This window comes from Mauremys mutica, chromosome 2, assembly GCF_020497125.1.
Source record: "Mauremys mutica isolate MM-2020 ecotype Southern chromosome 2, ASM2049712v1, whole genome shotgun sequence".
In the NCBI taxonomy this organism is placed as follows: Eukaryota; Metazoa; Chordata; order Testudines; family Geoemydidae; genus Mauremys; species Mauremys mutica.
In genome coordinates, this window is record NC_059073.1 from 259,826,934 (window position 1) to 259,841,391 (window position 14,458).

The following is a 14,458-nucleotide window of genomic DNA, read 5'->3' on the forward strand; positions in this document are numbered from 1 at the left end:
ACTATTTCTTTTGGTTATTTTTACAGTGCAAATAATGTATTCTGTGTTGCAATTGAAATCAAAGTGTACAATATATTTGAAAATGTAGAAAAACATGCAAAATATTTATTAAATTTCAATTGGTATTCTATTGTTTAACAGTGTGATTAAAATGGCGATTAATCATGATTTTTTTTTAGTTAATCGCGGAGTTAACTGTGATTGACAGCCCTAGTCTAAACTCATTTCTTATAATTCTAATACCTGTGTTAACAATATTAACACACAGATGAGCCTGACTGATTTCAGCCATGTATTTGTCAATATTCAGTTGAGGATGAGGACCTTGGCATGACCTAGCATCTGGTCTGCCAGCATCACCGTACCTACTACACCTTAAATCCTTGAGTCTTTCTTGGAGTTCCCTGAGAATCTGTTTAGCTGTGACCTTGGCTAGCTGTCCTCCCATTCAAGGGAAGTCATTTTTTCCCCAACCTAGTGGTGGTTACATTTTTTAAAAAAAAGCCATTATTCACCTTCTTTCTGTAAAAGACATGGTTCTTCTTTGGAACATTAATATGGTATTAGAGGGTCCTCCATCTGAGCTTTTGGCAACCTGTTATTTGCCTCTCCTATTTCAGAAGACAGCCTTTCTCATCTCCATTAAAACAGCCGGAAAAGTAGTTATACTTCAGGCTCTGATAGTGGGACTGCCATATACCCAATTTTTCAAAGATTAAAATAGCCTTCAGACCACATCCTAAGTTTTAAACTGAAGTGGTTTCAGCATTTCATCCAAACCAGACTATATACTTACCTGTTTATTTTCCGAAAGCTGCACTCAAGTAGAGATAAAAGAGCAGCTTCATACTTTGGGTGTAAGGTAAGCACTAGCCTTCTATCTGGACTAGAGTAAGTCCTTTAGGTTATCTCCTTGGCTCTTTGTCTCTCATGCTGACAGAATGAAAGGTCATGCAGATTCATCACAAATTCCAGATGGATTACTTCCTGCATCACAATAGCGTACAGAGTAGTGAACCCCCGTCCTCCACAGAGATTGTTCAACAAGGGCTCAAGCCACATTGGTAGGGTTTTTGAGGGACGTTTCCACTTTGGACATTAGTAGGGCTGCCACCTGGTCCTCCATACATACCTTCACTCACCATTAGGCCATCACGACTGCTTCAGGATGTGATGCAAACTTTGGGAAAGCAATCCAGTAGTCTCCATTTAAATAGACTCGGACTCCCACCTCCTAATGATACTACTTGTATGTTCCACTCAAGTGACTCACATGAGAACCACTAAGAAAAATCAGTTACTTATCTGGTTTCACATGTGTATTCTCTGACCCAAGAGTCTTGAGTCACATTTCTGGTGTGAGAGGCGGTTGGGGCAGCGCTGCCGTTATGTAGCCTCTGGAGCATCCCTGAGGAGGCACAAGCTGCGTGCCCCAGCCTGACGGATACTGCTACAGAAAGCTCTCTGATGTGCTGGGTGCACACACATCTGAGTAGAATACATGTGTGAGCCACATCTCAAAGATCAACAGTTATAATACAGGTAAATAACCATTTTTCTCCAACAATACACAGCTTACTAGAGCAGCTCCAGTTGGCAAGGCACTAACAACCTTGAGATACACCCTGAGAAGTCCTAGAGCTGGGCACGTGCAACTGTAGAGCCAGTGTGGCTATGAATACATGGGGCACATGTGGCATGGATTCTCAGAGGCGTGTTTGGCTAATACACGTGAGTCAGGACACTGATACACACTGCAGTATAGACATACCCTAGGGGTATGAGGCAACCTGACCAGTGCTCCCCAGTATCACGCATGAGAAACATCTCTTATTCTATTACTTTTGTGACATTGATTCTCCCACTCTCTCCTTTTTCTGTGTCATCCCCTTCTGTGTCAGGTCCAAAGTAGATTGTAAGTTTCTGGTTTCAGGGATCTGTCCTCTTTCTGGTGTATAAAAGCACCATGCACACCTATGGCTCATACAAATGATGACACATTAATAACCCACACTTAACCATCTTTTTAATTTTGCTTCCAAATTCATGTGAACAGAACAAACCAACCAACTTTGGCAAGACAAAGCTCATGACTTTAAGACCAGTCATGAGTTTTGAGGAGAGGAGGGGATTTTCCTCGCTTCTCTTGATGTATTTGAGCTGCAAAGTTTGTCACTGCTGCAAAAATGGCAGTTAATCATCACTTTCTTACAATCTGCTGAGCTGGAGAGAGGATCATCAAAAGGTAAATCAACAATTGTCATTTTTTTCTTTTGTCTTCTCTGTACTCTCCCCTCCCACTTAATTAATTTACATGCTGCAACTTTGTGGGTTAAAATGTTTAACTCTTACAAATGGAAAATAGAGATAAATTGGATCAAAGGTTATTCTTGCACGTCTGTTGAAAAATATTCCAGTGACACTGCACTAATCTGCAGTGGATCAGAACCATGGATTTGACTCAGTAAAGCACTTAAGCACATGCTGAAGTCCACCTCTGCTCAGCACACTATCTGAACAGGTGCTTAAATGTGTAAATAATGAAGAGGACAGGTCACTGATTCAGAGCAATCTGGATCGCTCGGTAAACTGGGTGCAAGCAAACTGTGTATTTAATATGGCTAAATGTATACATCAAGAAACAGAACGTAGGCCATACTTACAGGTTGGGAAATAATGACTCTGAAAAAGATTTGGGGGCCGTGGTGGATAGTCAGCTGAACATGAGCTCCTAGTGTGATGCTGTGGCCAAAAGAGCTATTGTGATCCTGGGATGCATAAACAGGGAATCTCAGGTTATTTTACCTCTGTATTTGGCACTGGTGCGACTGTTGCTGGAATCCTGTGTCCAGTTCCGGTGCCCATAATTCAAGAAGGATGTTGATAAATTGTAGAGGGGTCAGAGAAGAGCCATAAGAATGATTAAAGGATTAGAAAACATGCCTTATAGCAGGGGTCGGCAACCTTTCAGAAGTGGTGTGCCGAGTCTTCATTTATTCACTCTAATTTAAGGTTTCGCATGTCAGTAATACATTTTAATGTTTTTAGAAGGTCTCTTTCTATAAGTCTATATTATACAACTAAACTATTGTTGTATGTAAAGTAAACAAGGTTTTCAAAATGTTTAAGAAGCTTCATTTAAAATTCAGTTAAAATGCTGATCTTACGCCGCCAGCCTGCTCAGCTTGCTGCCAGCCTGGGGTTCTGTTCACCTAGGCTGGCAGCGGGCTGAGCGGGGCCTGCGGCCAGGATGCCAGCTGGCAGGGGCCGGCAGTCAGGACCCCAGACCTTTGGGGGGGGTTTCAGGGGTCAGGGCAGAGGGCTGGGGTGTGTGTGGGGGTTCAGGGTCAGGACAGAGGGATGGGGGGTGCGGGGGGTGCAGGGCAGAAGGCTGGGTGTGGGGGGGGTTCTGGGGTCAGGGCAGAGGGATGGGGGTGCGGGGGGTGCAGGGCAGACGGCTGGGTGTGGGGGGGGGGGTTCAGGGGTCAGGGCAGAGGGCAGTTGGGGTGCAGGGCAGAAGGCTGGGTGTGGGGGGGTTGAGGAGTCAGGGCAGAGGGATGGGGGGCGTGGGGGGTGCAGGGCAGAAGGCTGGGTGTGGGGGGGGTTCAGGGGTCAGGGCAGAGGGATGGGGGTGCGGGGGGTGCAGGGCAGAAGGCTGGGTGTGTGTGGGGGGGTTCAGGGGTCAGGGCAGAGGGCAGTTGGGGTGCAGGGCAGAAGGCTGGGTGTGGGGGGGTTGAGGAGTCAGGGCAGAGGGATGGGGGGCGTGGGGGGTGCAGGGCAGAAGGCTGTGTGTGGGGGGTTGAAGGCTCAGGGCACAGGGCTGGGGTGCTCGGCTTGTGGGGGTGCTCCCAGCTCCCTGTCCTGAGCGGCTCATGGCAGGGGGCTGGAAGGGTTATGCCCTGTTCCACTCCCTTCCCCAAGGCCCTGTCCTGACCTCTTCTCTGCCTCCTCTACGGAGCTGTATGCACGCTGCCGCTCTTCCCCCTCCCCCTTGCTAGGGCCATCAGCTGATCTGCGCAGGGAAGGAGAGGAGGAGGGGCAGGAAAGCACCATGCTGGGGGAAGAAGCGGGGGAGGGGGAAACTTGGCTGCCGCAGGACCAAGCTTCTGCCTCCTGCCCCCACAGGGGAGAGCGGTGGGCGGGGGAGCTGAGTGGGGCTGGGCCCGCAGCAGGCAGCAGCATGCCACTCAAAATCGGCTTGCGTGCCGTGTTTGGCACACGTGCTGTAGGTTGCCGACCCCTGCCTTATAGTGAGATTCAAGGAGCTCAGTCCATTTAGCTTAACAAAGAGATGGTTAAGAGATGACTTGATTACAGTCTCTCTCTCTCTCTCTCTACCTGGGGAACAAATATTTAATAACAGATTTGTCAATCTAGCAGAGAAAGGTTTAACACAATATGGTGGCTGGAAGTTAAACCAGGCAAATCCAGACCGGAAATAAGGTGTAAATTGTTAACAGTGAGGGGAATTAACCATTGCAACATTTACCAAGGGTTGTGGTAGATTCTCCATCACTGAAACTTTTAAAATCAAGACTGGATGTTTTTCTAAAAGATCTGCTCTAGGAATTATTTTTGAGGCAGTTCTATGGCCTGTGTTGTACAGGAGGTCAGACTAAATGATAATAATGGTCCCCTTCTGGCCTTCAAATCCATGAATCTACAAGTGCTTTGCTGAACTGGAGCCTGTGGGAGTAATTCACTGACAGATACTGAATGTAATTGGATGAGATATGTATAAACGTGACAGTTTCTGCAATAGTGGAAATTACTGTTAAGTTCCAATTTCCAATCGAACCTCCATCTTTTTGTGTTTCCCAGTTGCTTAGCATTTTCCTCAAATAAACGTCTTTTGGGCTGAAATTTTCCATGCTTGCCCTCTGTGAATAATCATTAGAAAGTTAAGTAAGCGTAGCTCTGTCATTGTTGATTTACGCAAGTATTAAATAACTATACTCTCCCTATTTGTTCTGATTAAAATGTTGTGCTTACCTAATTCAGAATTGCTGGAGCTTGTTTTTCCCTCGCCTCACTGAGGAATTAAAATCAATCCAAGCTGAAGAACATTGTTTCAGTATGTTTAGCCCAGCATATTCATGTGTATGTGTTGTTAAGTTTCTGTTTAAAAACAACTTATTCCTGGAGTTTAGAAGGGGGGCTGGGCACAGACAGCTTATGACTGTGCTCCTGCCCTCTCCCCTGCCAGATTAGAAAGCTACTGCGCTGCCTGGAGCAGAGAAGACACGTGCACTGGGAGGGCTAGTACAGAATATATGGGATTATTGTTAAGGCTGTGAGTTTGTCATGGAGGTCACGGAAGTCATGGATTCTGTGACTTCTGCAGTGGCCGGTGCGGCTGGCTCCGGGGCTGCCCGAGCAGCTCAGGCAGCCCCTGGGCAAGTTGCATGGGCCGCTGCTGGGGCAGTCTTGGGCCACCCCCCCCCAGCAGCAGCAGGAGTTTGGGTGGGGGGGCTCAGGGCTGGGGTGCAGGTAGGGGTGAGGGCTCTGGGCAGCGGTTACCTTGGGGAGGGCTCCCTAGAAGTGGCAACATGTCCCTCCCTCAGCTCCGTGGTTCCTGGCCAATGGGAGCTGTGGAGCTGGCAGCACCCGGAGCTAGGAGCTTAGGGAGGGACATGTCACTGCTTCCAAGAAGCCAGGTAGGGAGCTATAAACCCAATTTAAAAAAGTCTCATTTGTTTTTTTAAGTGATTGTGGCATGCTTGGAAATGCAACTACAATTAAGCAGGAATTAGCACTCCTATTTTAAAGTCAGATTCTGCTCATCTATTCATTTAGCACTTGTTTAAAATCTCTTCGTAAATGAATGTGACTCTGATAAATTATTTAATTAAATGTTGTGCAAATCCATGTATAAATGTGCTAGAGACACAAGAAACGCTTTTAATAGATTTAGATGTCTTTTCATCTGTGCTTTCAGAAAAGCAAAGGTTACTTAGCTGTAACCGGAGTTCTTTGAGACACTGCAATTCTATCCGGATCAACCATTTTGATGTCAAATCATATTTTTGGAAATGAACACTTGGTTTGCACAAACGCAAATGTTTACACTGTTCAGTGCATACAGTAAGATCAATTACTGGTAGTTTTCACAGTCCTTTTCTCCATCCATCAGGAAAAAAAATGTAAACCCTACCATAGGAGGTAAAGACAACTCCTCTCCCTGGAGTCAGCAACTCCCTTTATCCCCCCTCCCAACTTAAGTAAACTTCAGAAAAAGCCAGAATAAAGGAGGGGAAGAATAGATAAGGGAAGAATGTGAAGTACCATTACCAAAAAGTAACTGTTCCTTTTGGTACAGGCACCTGCCCACTCATCTTGCATTTGGAAAAAGAGGTAAATGCTAGAGCTGAGCTGAATTTCAGATAATAAACTTGGATTAAGTTTGGCACTATTAGTTTCCAATAACCTCTTGTGACTTGGAAAACATATTTCTGTTCCTTTGGCTGTAGAACTTGCATTAATGTGGCAGATACGAACATAAATTTTGGATATAATCAACATCCACACAGGTTCAGACCAGCAAATGAAAGTCAAAACAAAAAATGTAATTGAAATTGTATAGAAATGACTTTCTGCCCCTCCCCAGTGGATACAGTACCATGTGGGCATGTACTGATGATCCATGCCTTCTTAAGATGCTAGAAGTGAGCAGCAGCTGCCAGCCAGGGGTCTAGATTGTGGAGCCCTCCATACACATAATGGTTAGTCACCCACAGACTGTGGGGATCTGTTAGAGAGGGTGGGGTCAAAGACTAGTCCATGGGTGGGGGTGAGTGAGACTAGTGGGGTGCACTTTGTTCAGAATCTGTGGCAGCAGCCTAGAAGTCCTTGGGGGGGGGGGGGACTGCAGAAAGGAGGTTCCATCAGAGAGACTGCAGTGTGGTCATTAAAATACTAAATGTGGACTGGCGTCCTAGGGGCCTGCTGGAGTAAAGGGACTCTGGACTGAACCCTCTATTCTATAGGCAACTCTTCTAGGGATCTATGAAGGACTTGAATGCAGGACAGTTCTTGGAAAGACCAGCTGGATGAAGTCCAGAAGCTCTGGAGAAAGAGTGAAAAGCACCACTTAGAAATAATGGAAAAGGTCCTGATTGTTCAGTATTTAATTGAAACGTCTGCTGAGGTAACCTCGTTGAGGCAAGGACTGTTTCTTTCTGTGTAGTTGGACAGCCAGTACCTTCCTCACTGTAGATGCTCGTACTATAAGAAACTAGTGCCTTTTGCCACTGGGTGCAAATCTTATCGCATGTTGCCAGTGAAATCACGTTTGGTAGTCTCCTCCCACAGAACAACAGCTATGAGTCCACTTTCTAAAACTAGCACACAATTTGCCTAGCTGGCACCCTGCTCAAGAAATGGGTGTTAAAATACAGGTTAGAACTGAAGCACAATCTCAGAGCTGGCTGGGGACACTTGCACACCACCTTCCCATACTAGTCGGACTCTAGTCTGTGCTGCACTTTCTTGAGCACCAAATTCACATTAAAAAACAAACACTTGTAGTAGTGACTATATTAAGGGCGTATGCAGAGGTGCTAGTGGGGACCCAGCAGGGCCTATGATGACTGGACAGTATATTAAGAGGCTCACTGGATCACTAGGGAGCTGCTCCTCTCCTCTCTCCCCTCCTCCCGCTTTTAAGATAATGACTGTTACAAGAGTTGTCCCCTATGAAGAAAATGAACAAGTTCTACCATGTACATTCTTCAGGTAAAAGACTCATTATATTGTTATAGTTCCATGATAAATAAGGAAATTAAAAACAATATTAAGACTCCCAGTCAAAATGGAAGAAAGAGCAGTGTGAATTAGACTTGAGCTCTGGCATTGCCACCCCGAGGGTATTGTTAAAGAGAAACAGCATAGGCAACATCATGTGCGGAAAGCTCTGACAATCAAAGCACTGTAATGCCAGAACACAAAGGGGTATTTTTTGGTCTACAAACTCCAGAATTATTCTAACCTGCTTCTGAGTACTTTTTAATAACAGATTTGGTTGGGGGTGTTACATTATTTATGTCAACCCCCTCTTTCAATAAGCCACCATGGAGGACGTTTCAATTTTGTACTAAACCTTAATGTTACTCCATAGAATTGCTACTAACAAATCTTCATATTTGCTCTCAGAGCACAGGTTGGGTTACCTCAGAAATTACATTCAAGCACAAAGACAGAGGCAAAAACCTTCAAGCCAGTTGGAGAAAATATGGAAAAAAGAGGCTATAAGTCAAAGAAAAATATGAAACTGAAGATTTTTCATTAGAGATACATATTTGAATTATACGTTTGCTTTAGTATCCAAAATTCAATCTACAAGTGATCAAAAGTGCGGTCGAAACAGAGGGACAAAGGATTTACCTAGTGAGTCATCAAAGTGCTTTATTTTATAAAGCCCTGCTCATGTCTGGAGTGTAGTCTTAGCTCTAGGAGATACAATGTGAATCTTCCTTACCCTGTCCAAATAAACAGTTTATCAGAAATAACGAGTGACAAAGACTGTTATAGACAAAAAGAATGCTTTGAGGTAAGCTTCTAAAAAGCATACACTAATTAGCCACAATTAAGTATTTACTCAGATCATGTATGTGTACCTTAGTTTTTTACTTCAGGGCCTCTCTGCAGGCTCAACTTTAGGAGCCACAGTATACTTCAGAAAACAGAACATTCATGAGATGCCATAGTTAACTGGGGTCATGAAGAGGGGACAAAAAAAATCAAGCCACACTATCAATGCATTTAAATACATACAATTCAGAAGTGCACACATACATTACAGTGCTGTTAACATCCCTAAGTTAAGGGTAACAAAACCATGTTTTAAAAAAAAAAAATCAGTACACAGCAATAGGGACGGTATTGCCTTTGGCTGCTGACGATTCAGTTCTGCTTTTTTAATAGGTTTCTCTGAAGTAAACACTACATACATTATGCACAGTTGCAGTCTTAACAGCACTGACATTAAGTTACTGGAGAAGGCATCCTGGCACTCCTAGGTTTGTTAAGTTATAAGTTATGGTGGGAGTTTGTTTTCTAAATTGCCTATAAAAACAACTGTTTCAATGAAGAGCTTTAAAGGCACAGCTTTAGCACAGTGTATAAGTAGATAAACTTTAAGCATGTCTAATTTTGTTTCTCACTTTTTAAGCTTGGAACCTTTCAGAAAAAAAACAGGAAAGAAAGAAAGTAAATACAGTATCATTGTTTAAAATTTTTAACAGGTTAAACATGATCAGCACAGTTTTAGGCAATATTTTATACAACCAAATTTGGGAAATACTAAAACAAGTCATTTAAGATGATAAAGAACATCTGAAAAAAACCCCTCAAAAACAACCTCTCTCAGTTTATTGTAAAAGAGACTCTACCGTGGAGGTGAATGAGACATTACTGCAAGTTACACCTTGAGAGATGACAAAGATTACTTCATCTGTACTGCAAAATAACTTTACATGTAAACTTCAAAATCACATACTGTACACAAACACTGAAATTCACAAGTATCCCTGTTTTCCTAATAATGTAAACAGTAAAATTCAGGATTGATTTTTAGAGGGATAATTTATAATAAAATACCACTGTTTAAACAGTACAATATAAGCATTTAAAATTCGGATTCTCATTAGATTACAGGAGAATGGAGATTTCGATCACTTTGCTCACCTTCCTGTGCTGGAAGATGTAGCTACTATTGCCCAAAACTATGCACTTCTTCAAATAAGCTTTTTCCCCTTGTAGCATTATTAGCTCATATATTGCAAGAATATAACAGTATAACAATGAAAAAAACTTCAGGTAATAAAAGTGAAATAAGCAGGTTTTTCCCCTGACAAATTCGCTATAGCAAAAACATATATGCAGCATGAATATGGCATTAGCTCTTTGTAAAACAAGAGACATTAGCTCTTGGACTCTTGGGAGTCTGGTCTTCCTGATGCAATGTGCTAATGAAAAAAAAAAAAGCAATGGAGCTAACAGAAAAGCTTCCAGCACCAAGGGTTTAATGTTGCTGCTGTTTTTAAGGAGTGCCAGCGTGCAGGGTATAAGTGTAACATTCGCAGTAAAGGTTTTATTATTATTATTATTATCATCATCATTATTATCATCATCATGAATACTGTCTTGCATCCTTTCATTCAAAATATAAACTGATCCACAGTTTACAATTTGATACCAATATTGTAGATTTAACATGCATTTACTCCTCTCCCACCCTCACATCTCTGCTCATTCATTCCATTTCAGCTAGTAGCATCAGAGTGTTGCCATTGCAATGCACTCTGAGTAAAGCTGATCTTTGCAATTCATTAATTAATTTATATATATATTTTTTGCACACACAAAAAAGTCAGAAATAGCTAGAACTATGCTGGGAATATCAGGCAGCTGTTAAAGCGAGTATTCCACCCCAAATTAGTCATCTTTACCAGCAGATGTAAACAAGGGGGTTGGCTTTCTGCAAGATGAGACTTCTCTGAGTTCCTTTCTTTTCCCTACACTTGTAGCCACTGATGCTGTCCCCAGGTCTGGTGTCTGTCCTATGTAACATGATAGGTTACGTCAAGATATTGGCGATAAAGTCCAAGAAGCGCTTTGAATACTGTTCAGGGTTAACGGTTGAAATCTCTGCACCTGCCTATACAGGGGAGAAGTAAAAAGGGGAGGAAAAGCAGTTTTAATTCAATATTTTTGTATGGAAACCATTACTTAAAACTCCCTTGCAATTTTCAGTCCCCAGGCCTGAACCTGCAAACAGGATAGCAGACAAAGGTAATTAATTACTCCCATGCAGAATCCCATGGAATTCCAAGTGGTTTGGCACTGAAGTAACTGTACTCACTGTAGGAGCAATCCCCTCCTTTTAAAAGTGTAACGTTCTCTCTACCCTAACTAACCCTCTGAAACTTTTAAGCTCCCTTGTAATTTCTAGCATTTAATTACCATGATACAGACAGAATCATCAGGTTTTCTTCGAACAGGTATCTTCAGATGGACGATAACTCCAGATTAGGACTGACATCTAGTAATCACTGTTTGTTAATATATGTCAATCTGATAGGCTATTTTATCTTGAAAAGGCAAATCAGACTATTTTTGGATTGGTTGATAACAATAACTAGTAATTTGGCACTTCTATATAAGCTTAAATCGTGACTAAACTGAAGTCAATAGCAAAACTCCCATTGATTTCAATGGGACCAGGATTTCACCCACAGTAGTTTTCATCTCAGGTTTTCAAAGCCCTTGACATATATGGGGAAAACTTGAGGCAGTGAATGGAAAGAGTCCCACTGACTTCAATAAAAGTTGGATCAGGACTTGAGCAGTAAAATTGAATACACATTAAATGCTGTCCAATGAAGAAAGTAAAAAACTCTTCAAATAGAGAAAAATAAATTTCCTAATCTCTTTCAGTTATTGTAATCCTAGGCATTGCTTACAACAATAGTAGATAAAATATTTCAGAGAGAAGTGAGTGGGTTTTTTAAAAGATGATTCAATTTAAACTTTGTTAGTAATCATCAGCTGATGATTGTATAAGGGCTGCCTCTACTTTCAGCTGTCTTTATAGTGTATGACAGAAAATCTTTATAAATTAATTACTGGGATTTATTGCTGAGAATTTGAAAGCAACTGATACTATCAACAATGACGTTCTCCAGTTTTTGTTTAAAAAAAGGATAGCTAAGGGCCTGATACTGCAAATACTTACTGTATGTGTGCATTTTTACTCACAAGAGCAGTCTCACTGAGTAGTCAATGTGACTGCTCAGCTGGATAAAGTTACTCATGTTTACAGGATCAAGCCCTAAAATGGTGGCCCACAACAACAGAATCATAGAGATGTAGGGCTGGAAGGGACCTTGGGAAGTCATCAAGTCCAGCTCCCTGCTCTGTTGCAGGACCAAGTAAACACAGACCATCCTTCACAGAAAGAACAGGAGTACTTGTGGCACCTTAGAGACTAAGGGCTAGTCTACACTTACCGCGCGGGTCGACGCGGTGAGTTCGACTTTCCGGAGTTCGAACTATCGCGTCTGATCTAGACGCGATAGTTCGAACTCCGGAAGCGCTAGTTCGAACTCCGGTACTCCACCTCGGCAGCTGGAGTTAGCAGAGTCGAATTCAGCTACGCTATTCACGTAGCTGAATTTGCGTACCCTAGTTCGACCCCCATTCTTAGTGTAGACCTGCCCTAACAAATTTATTTGAGCATAAGCTTTCGTGGGCTACAGCCCACTTCTTCGGATGCACAGAATGGAACAGATATAGATATATATATCTCCTCACTATATATTCCATTCTATGCATCCGAAGAAGTGGGTTGTAGCCCACGAAAGCTTATGCTCAAATACATTTGTTAGTTTCTAAGGTGCCACAAGTACTCCTGTTCTTTTTGCGGATACAGACTAACACGGCTGCTACTCTGAAACCTGTCATCCTTCACAGGTGTTTGTCCTACCTGTTTTTAAAAACTTCCAGTGGTGGGGATTCCACAACCTTCCTTGAAAGCTTATTCCAGAGCTTAACTACCTTTATAGTCAAATAGTGATAGTCATATTGCCTTATCTGTATTTACAACACATATCCTTCAGACAAGGGATTTTAAGGTAGTAAAGCGATACATTTGAGTTTTTATGCTTTTTCCCCCCCAATTGTATTTTACTAAAAGGATACTTTGTATCCTTACAAAGTAAACCATATTATACAATTTGGAGTAAACTCTCAGCAGATTGGGCCAACAAATGCACAACATAGTCATTATGTTCTTTATCATGCAATCTAATCCATAAGTGACTTCTGTGGGGCTGCATATGAGCATAAGGGTCTGCCATACAGATCTGTTTGCAGGATCAAGGCCAAAATGAAGACTTCTGCACACAGAGTTCTCTTTATATTTAAACATTTTTAAAAAGAGATGAATAACTTCTAGATAAAACCACTGCTCAAATCACCAAAATATTAAAGGGTTAGGCTCTCTTTTGGCAAAGATGTGCCTTTCGCTATGGATCATTTGCAATAGTAAGAGGCTATTCAGCTCCTGAGATTTGCTCTTTAACTTGGTTACAAAGTTTTAAGTGTTGGCTATTTGGAAAAATAATTCAGTACACTATAAATTATGTATTTATCTGCATCTGGCATAGTATTTTTAAGATTCTTTCCTAATACAATCACAGGGTGAAAAAGAGTTTTCACTTTGTGGGACTTTGAGAGGACACTCTAGCCTACAACCAAAGCCACTGTGATAAATACTTGCCACATTCTGCAATGGATATATTCAGGTGTTTATTGCTATAAACCCAATTTTAAAAAGTCTCACAAAACCTAGAAATGATATAATGATGCAGCATATATTATAGTGTTCACCAATAATGAACACTGCTTGTGAGGGTAGGAAAGCATTTTCACTCTTAATATTTAACTTGTAACAATCACTTTCTAGTTTTGTATCACAATTATTTAAATATTTAATTAACAAAATTAAAAAGAAAACTTGACTTATTTTGCATCCTTCCATAAATCCCCAAAACTATGCCACAGCAGGGCATTCAATAGCAAATATTCAGAAGCAGCAATGGAATTAGAGAAAACAAACAGATACTTACACCATGTTTAACAGTTTTTGCAGCATGGGCAGCTTTCTTTTTTGCATCATAATGAGTAAGAATGTCAATAATGGCCATAAAGTATACCTCCTTCCTAGGTGCATCTGCAGAATGACAAACGTATTGCAGTCAGAATGACTTTACAAGCGTTTTAATCAAGATTCCTTCTTTTGACATGTGACTAAAATGAAGTCAATCTTCAGGAAAGGGAGAGGCTGAATTTAGTCAGAGCTTTAGGTGTTTAAACAGTTTAAGCTCAGCCCCCCCCTCCCTTTTTTTTTTAAAATATAGTTTAGCTGCATTCATACATATGAAATAAAAGATAATGCAAAATGCAACATTAGAAGACATAAATCAATATTCCTTGTTAAAACCAACATGCATTTTCATTTCATCCACAATTATTTCTGGGATATAAATATAGAAAAATGGCCAAACACATACAGCATATATTTTGTAGACAGTGCTTGAGTTTCAACAATTAAGGTCACATTTCATTTATGAATGGTAGAAAAATGGATTTACCAATAAGTTTACAAAGCAGGGCCTTGATGGAAAGCAGATACTTTGTCTGCCTTGAACAATCCATGGTAACTTTAAATAGAAAGCATTCCTGCTCAGTGGTATGGACTACCTTAAAGCTCACTTGCTTTTTATGCAAAACAGCCTTCCATATAAGTTTTTCTTATTAGTATTAAAAAACTGGGCTCAAAGTCTACAAATATTTTTAGAAGTAATAAAGTCTTTGAGATATAGGTCAAAGCAGTGATTTGCTCCTTTTTCTGAACCACTGCTAACAGTATTGGCTTATCTACCTGCGTAAAAAACAG

At 41.5% G+C, this 14,458-nt stretch overlaps 1 protein-coding gene across 4 annotated transcripts in view; it reads right to left on the bottom strand.

Annotated features, from left to right (window-relative positions):
- Positions 1–8,386: 8,386 nt before the first annotated feature.
- PIP4K2A (phosphatidylinositol-5-phosphate 4-kinase type 2 alpha) overlaps positions 8,387–14,458 on the bottom strand; it is a 188,132-nt gene continuing 182,060 nt past the window's right edge. For all 4 annotated transcript variants that reach the window (XM_045006242.1, XM_045006244.1, XM_045006246.1 and 1 more), the window contains 2 exons: positions 13,629–13,732; positions 8,387–10,657 (listed from right to left, as the gene is read on the bottom strand). In XM_045006242.1, coding sequence (XP_044862177.1) covers positions 10,577–10,657; positions 13,629–13,732 — 185 coding nt within the window. In that variant the 3' untranslated portion in view covers positions 8,387–10,576. The remainder of the gene's footprint in view (positions 10,658–13,628; positions 13,733–14,458) is intronic.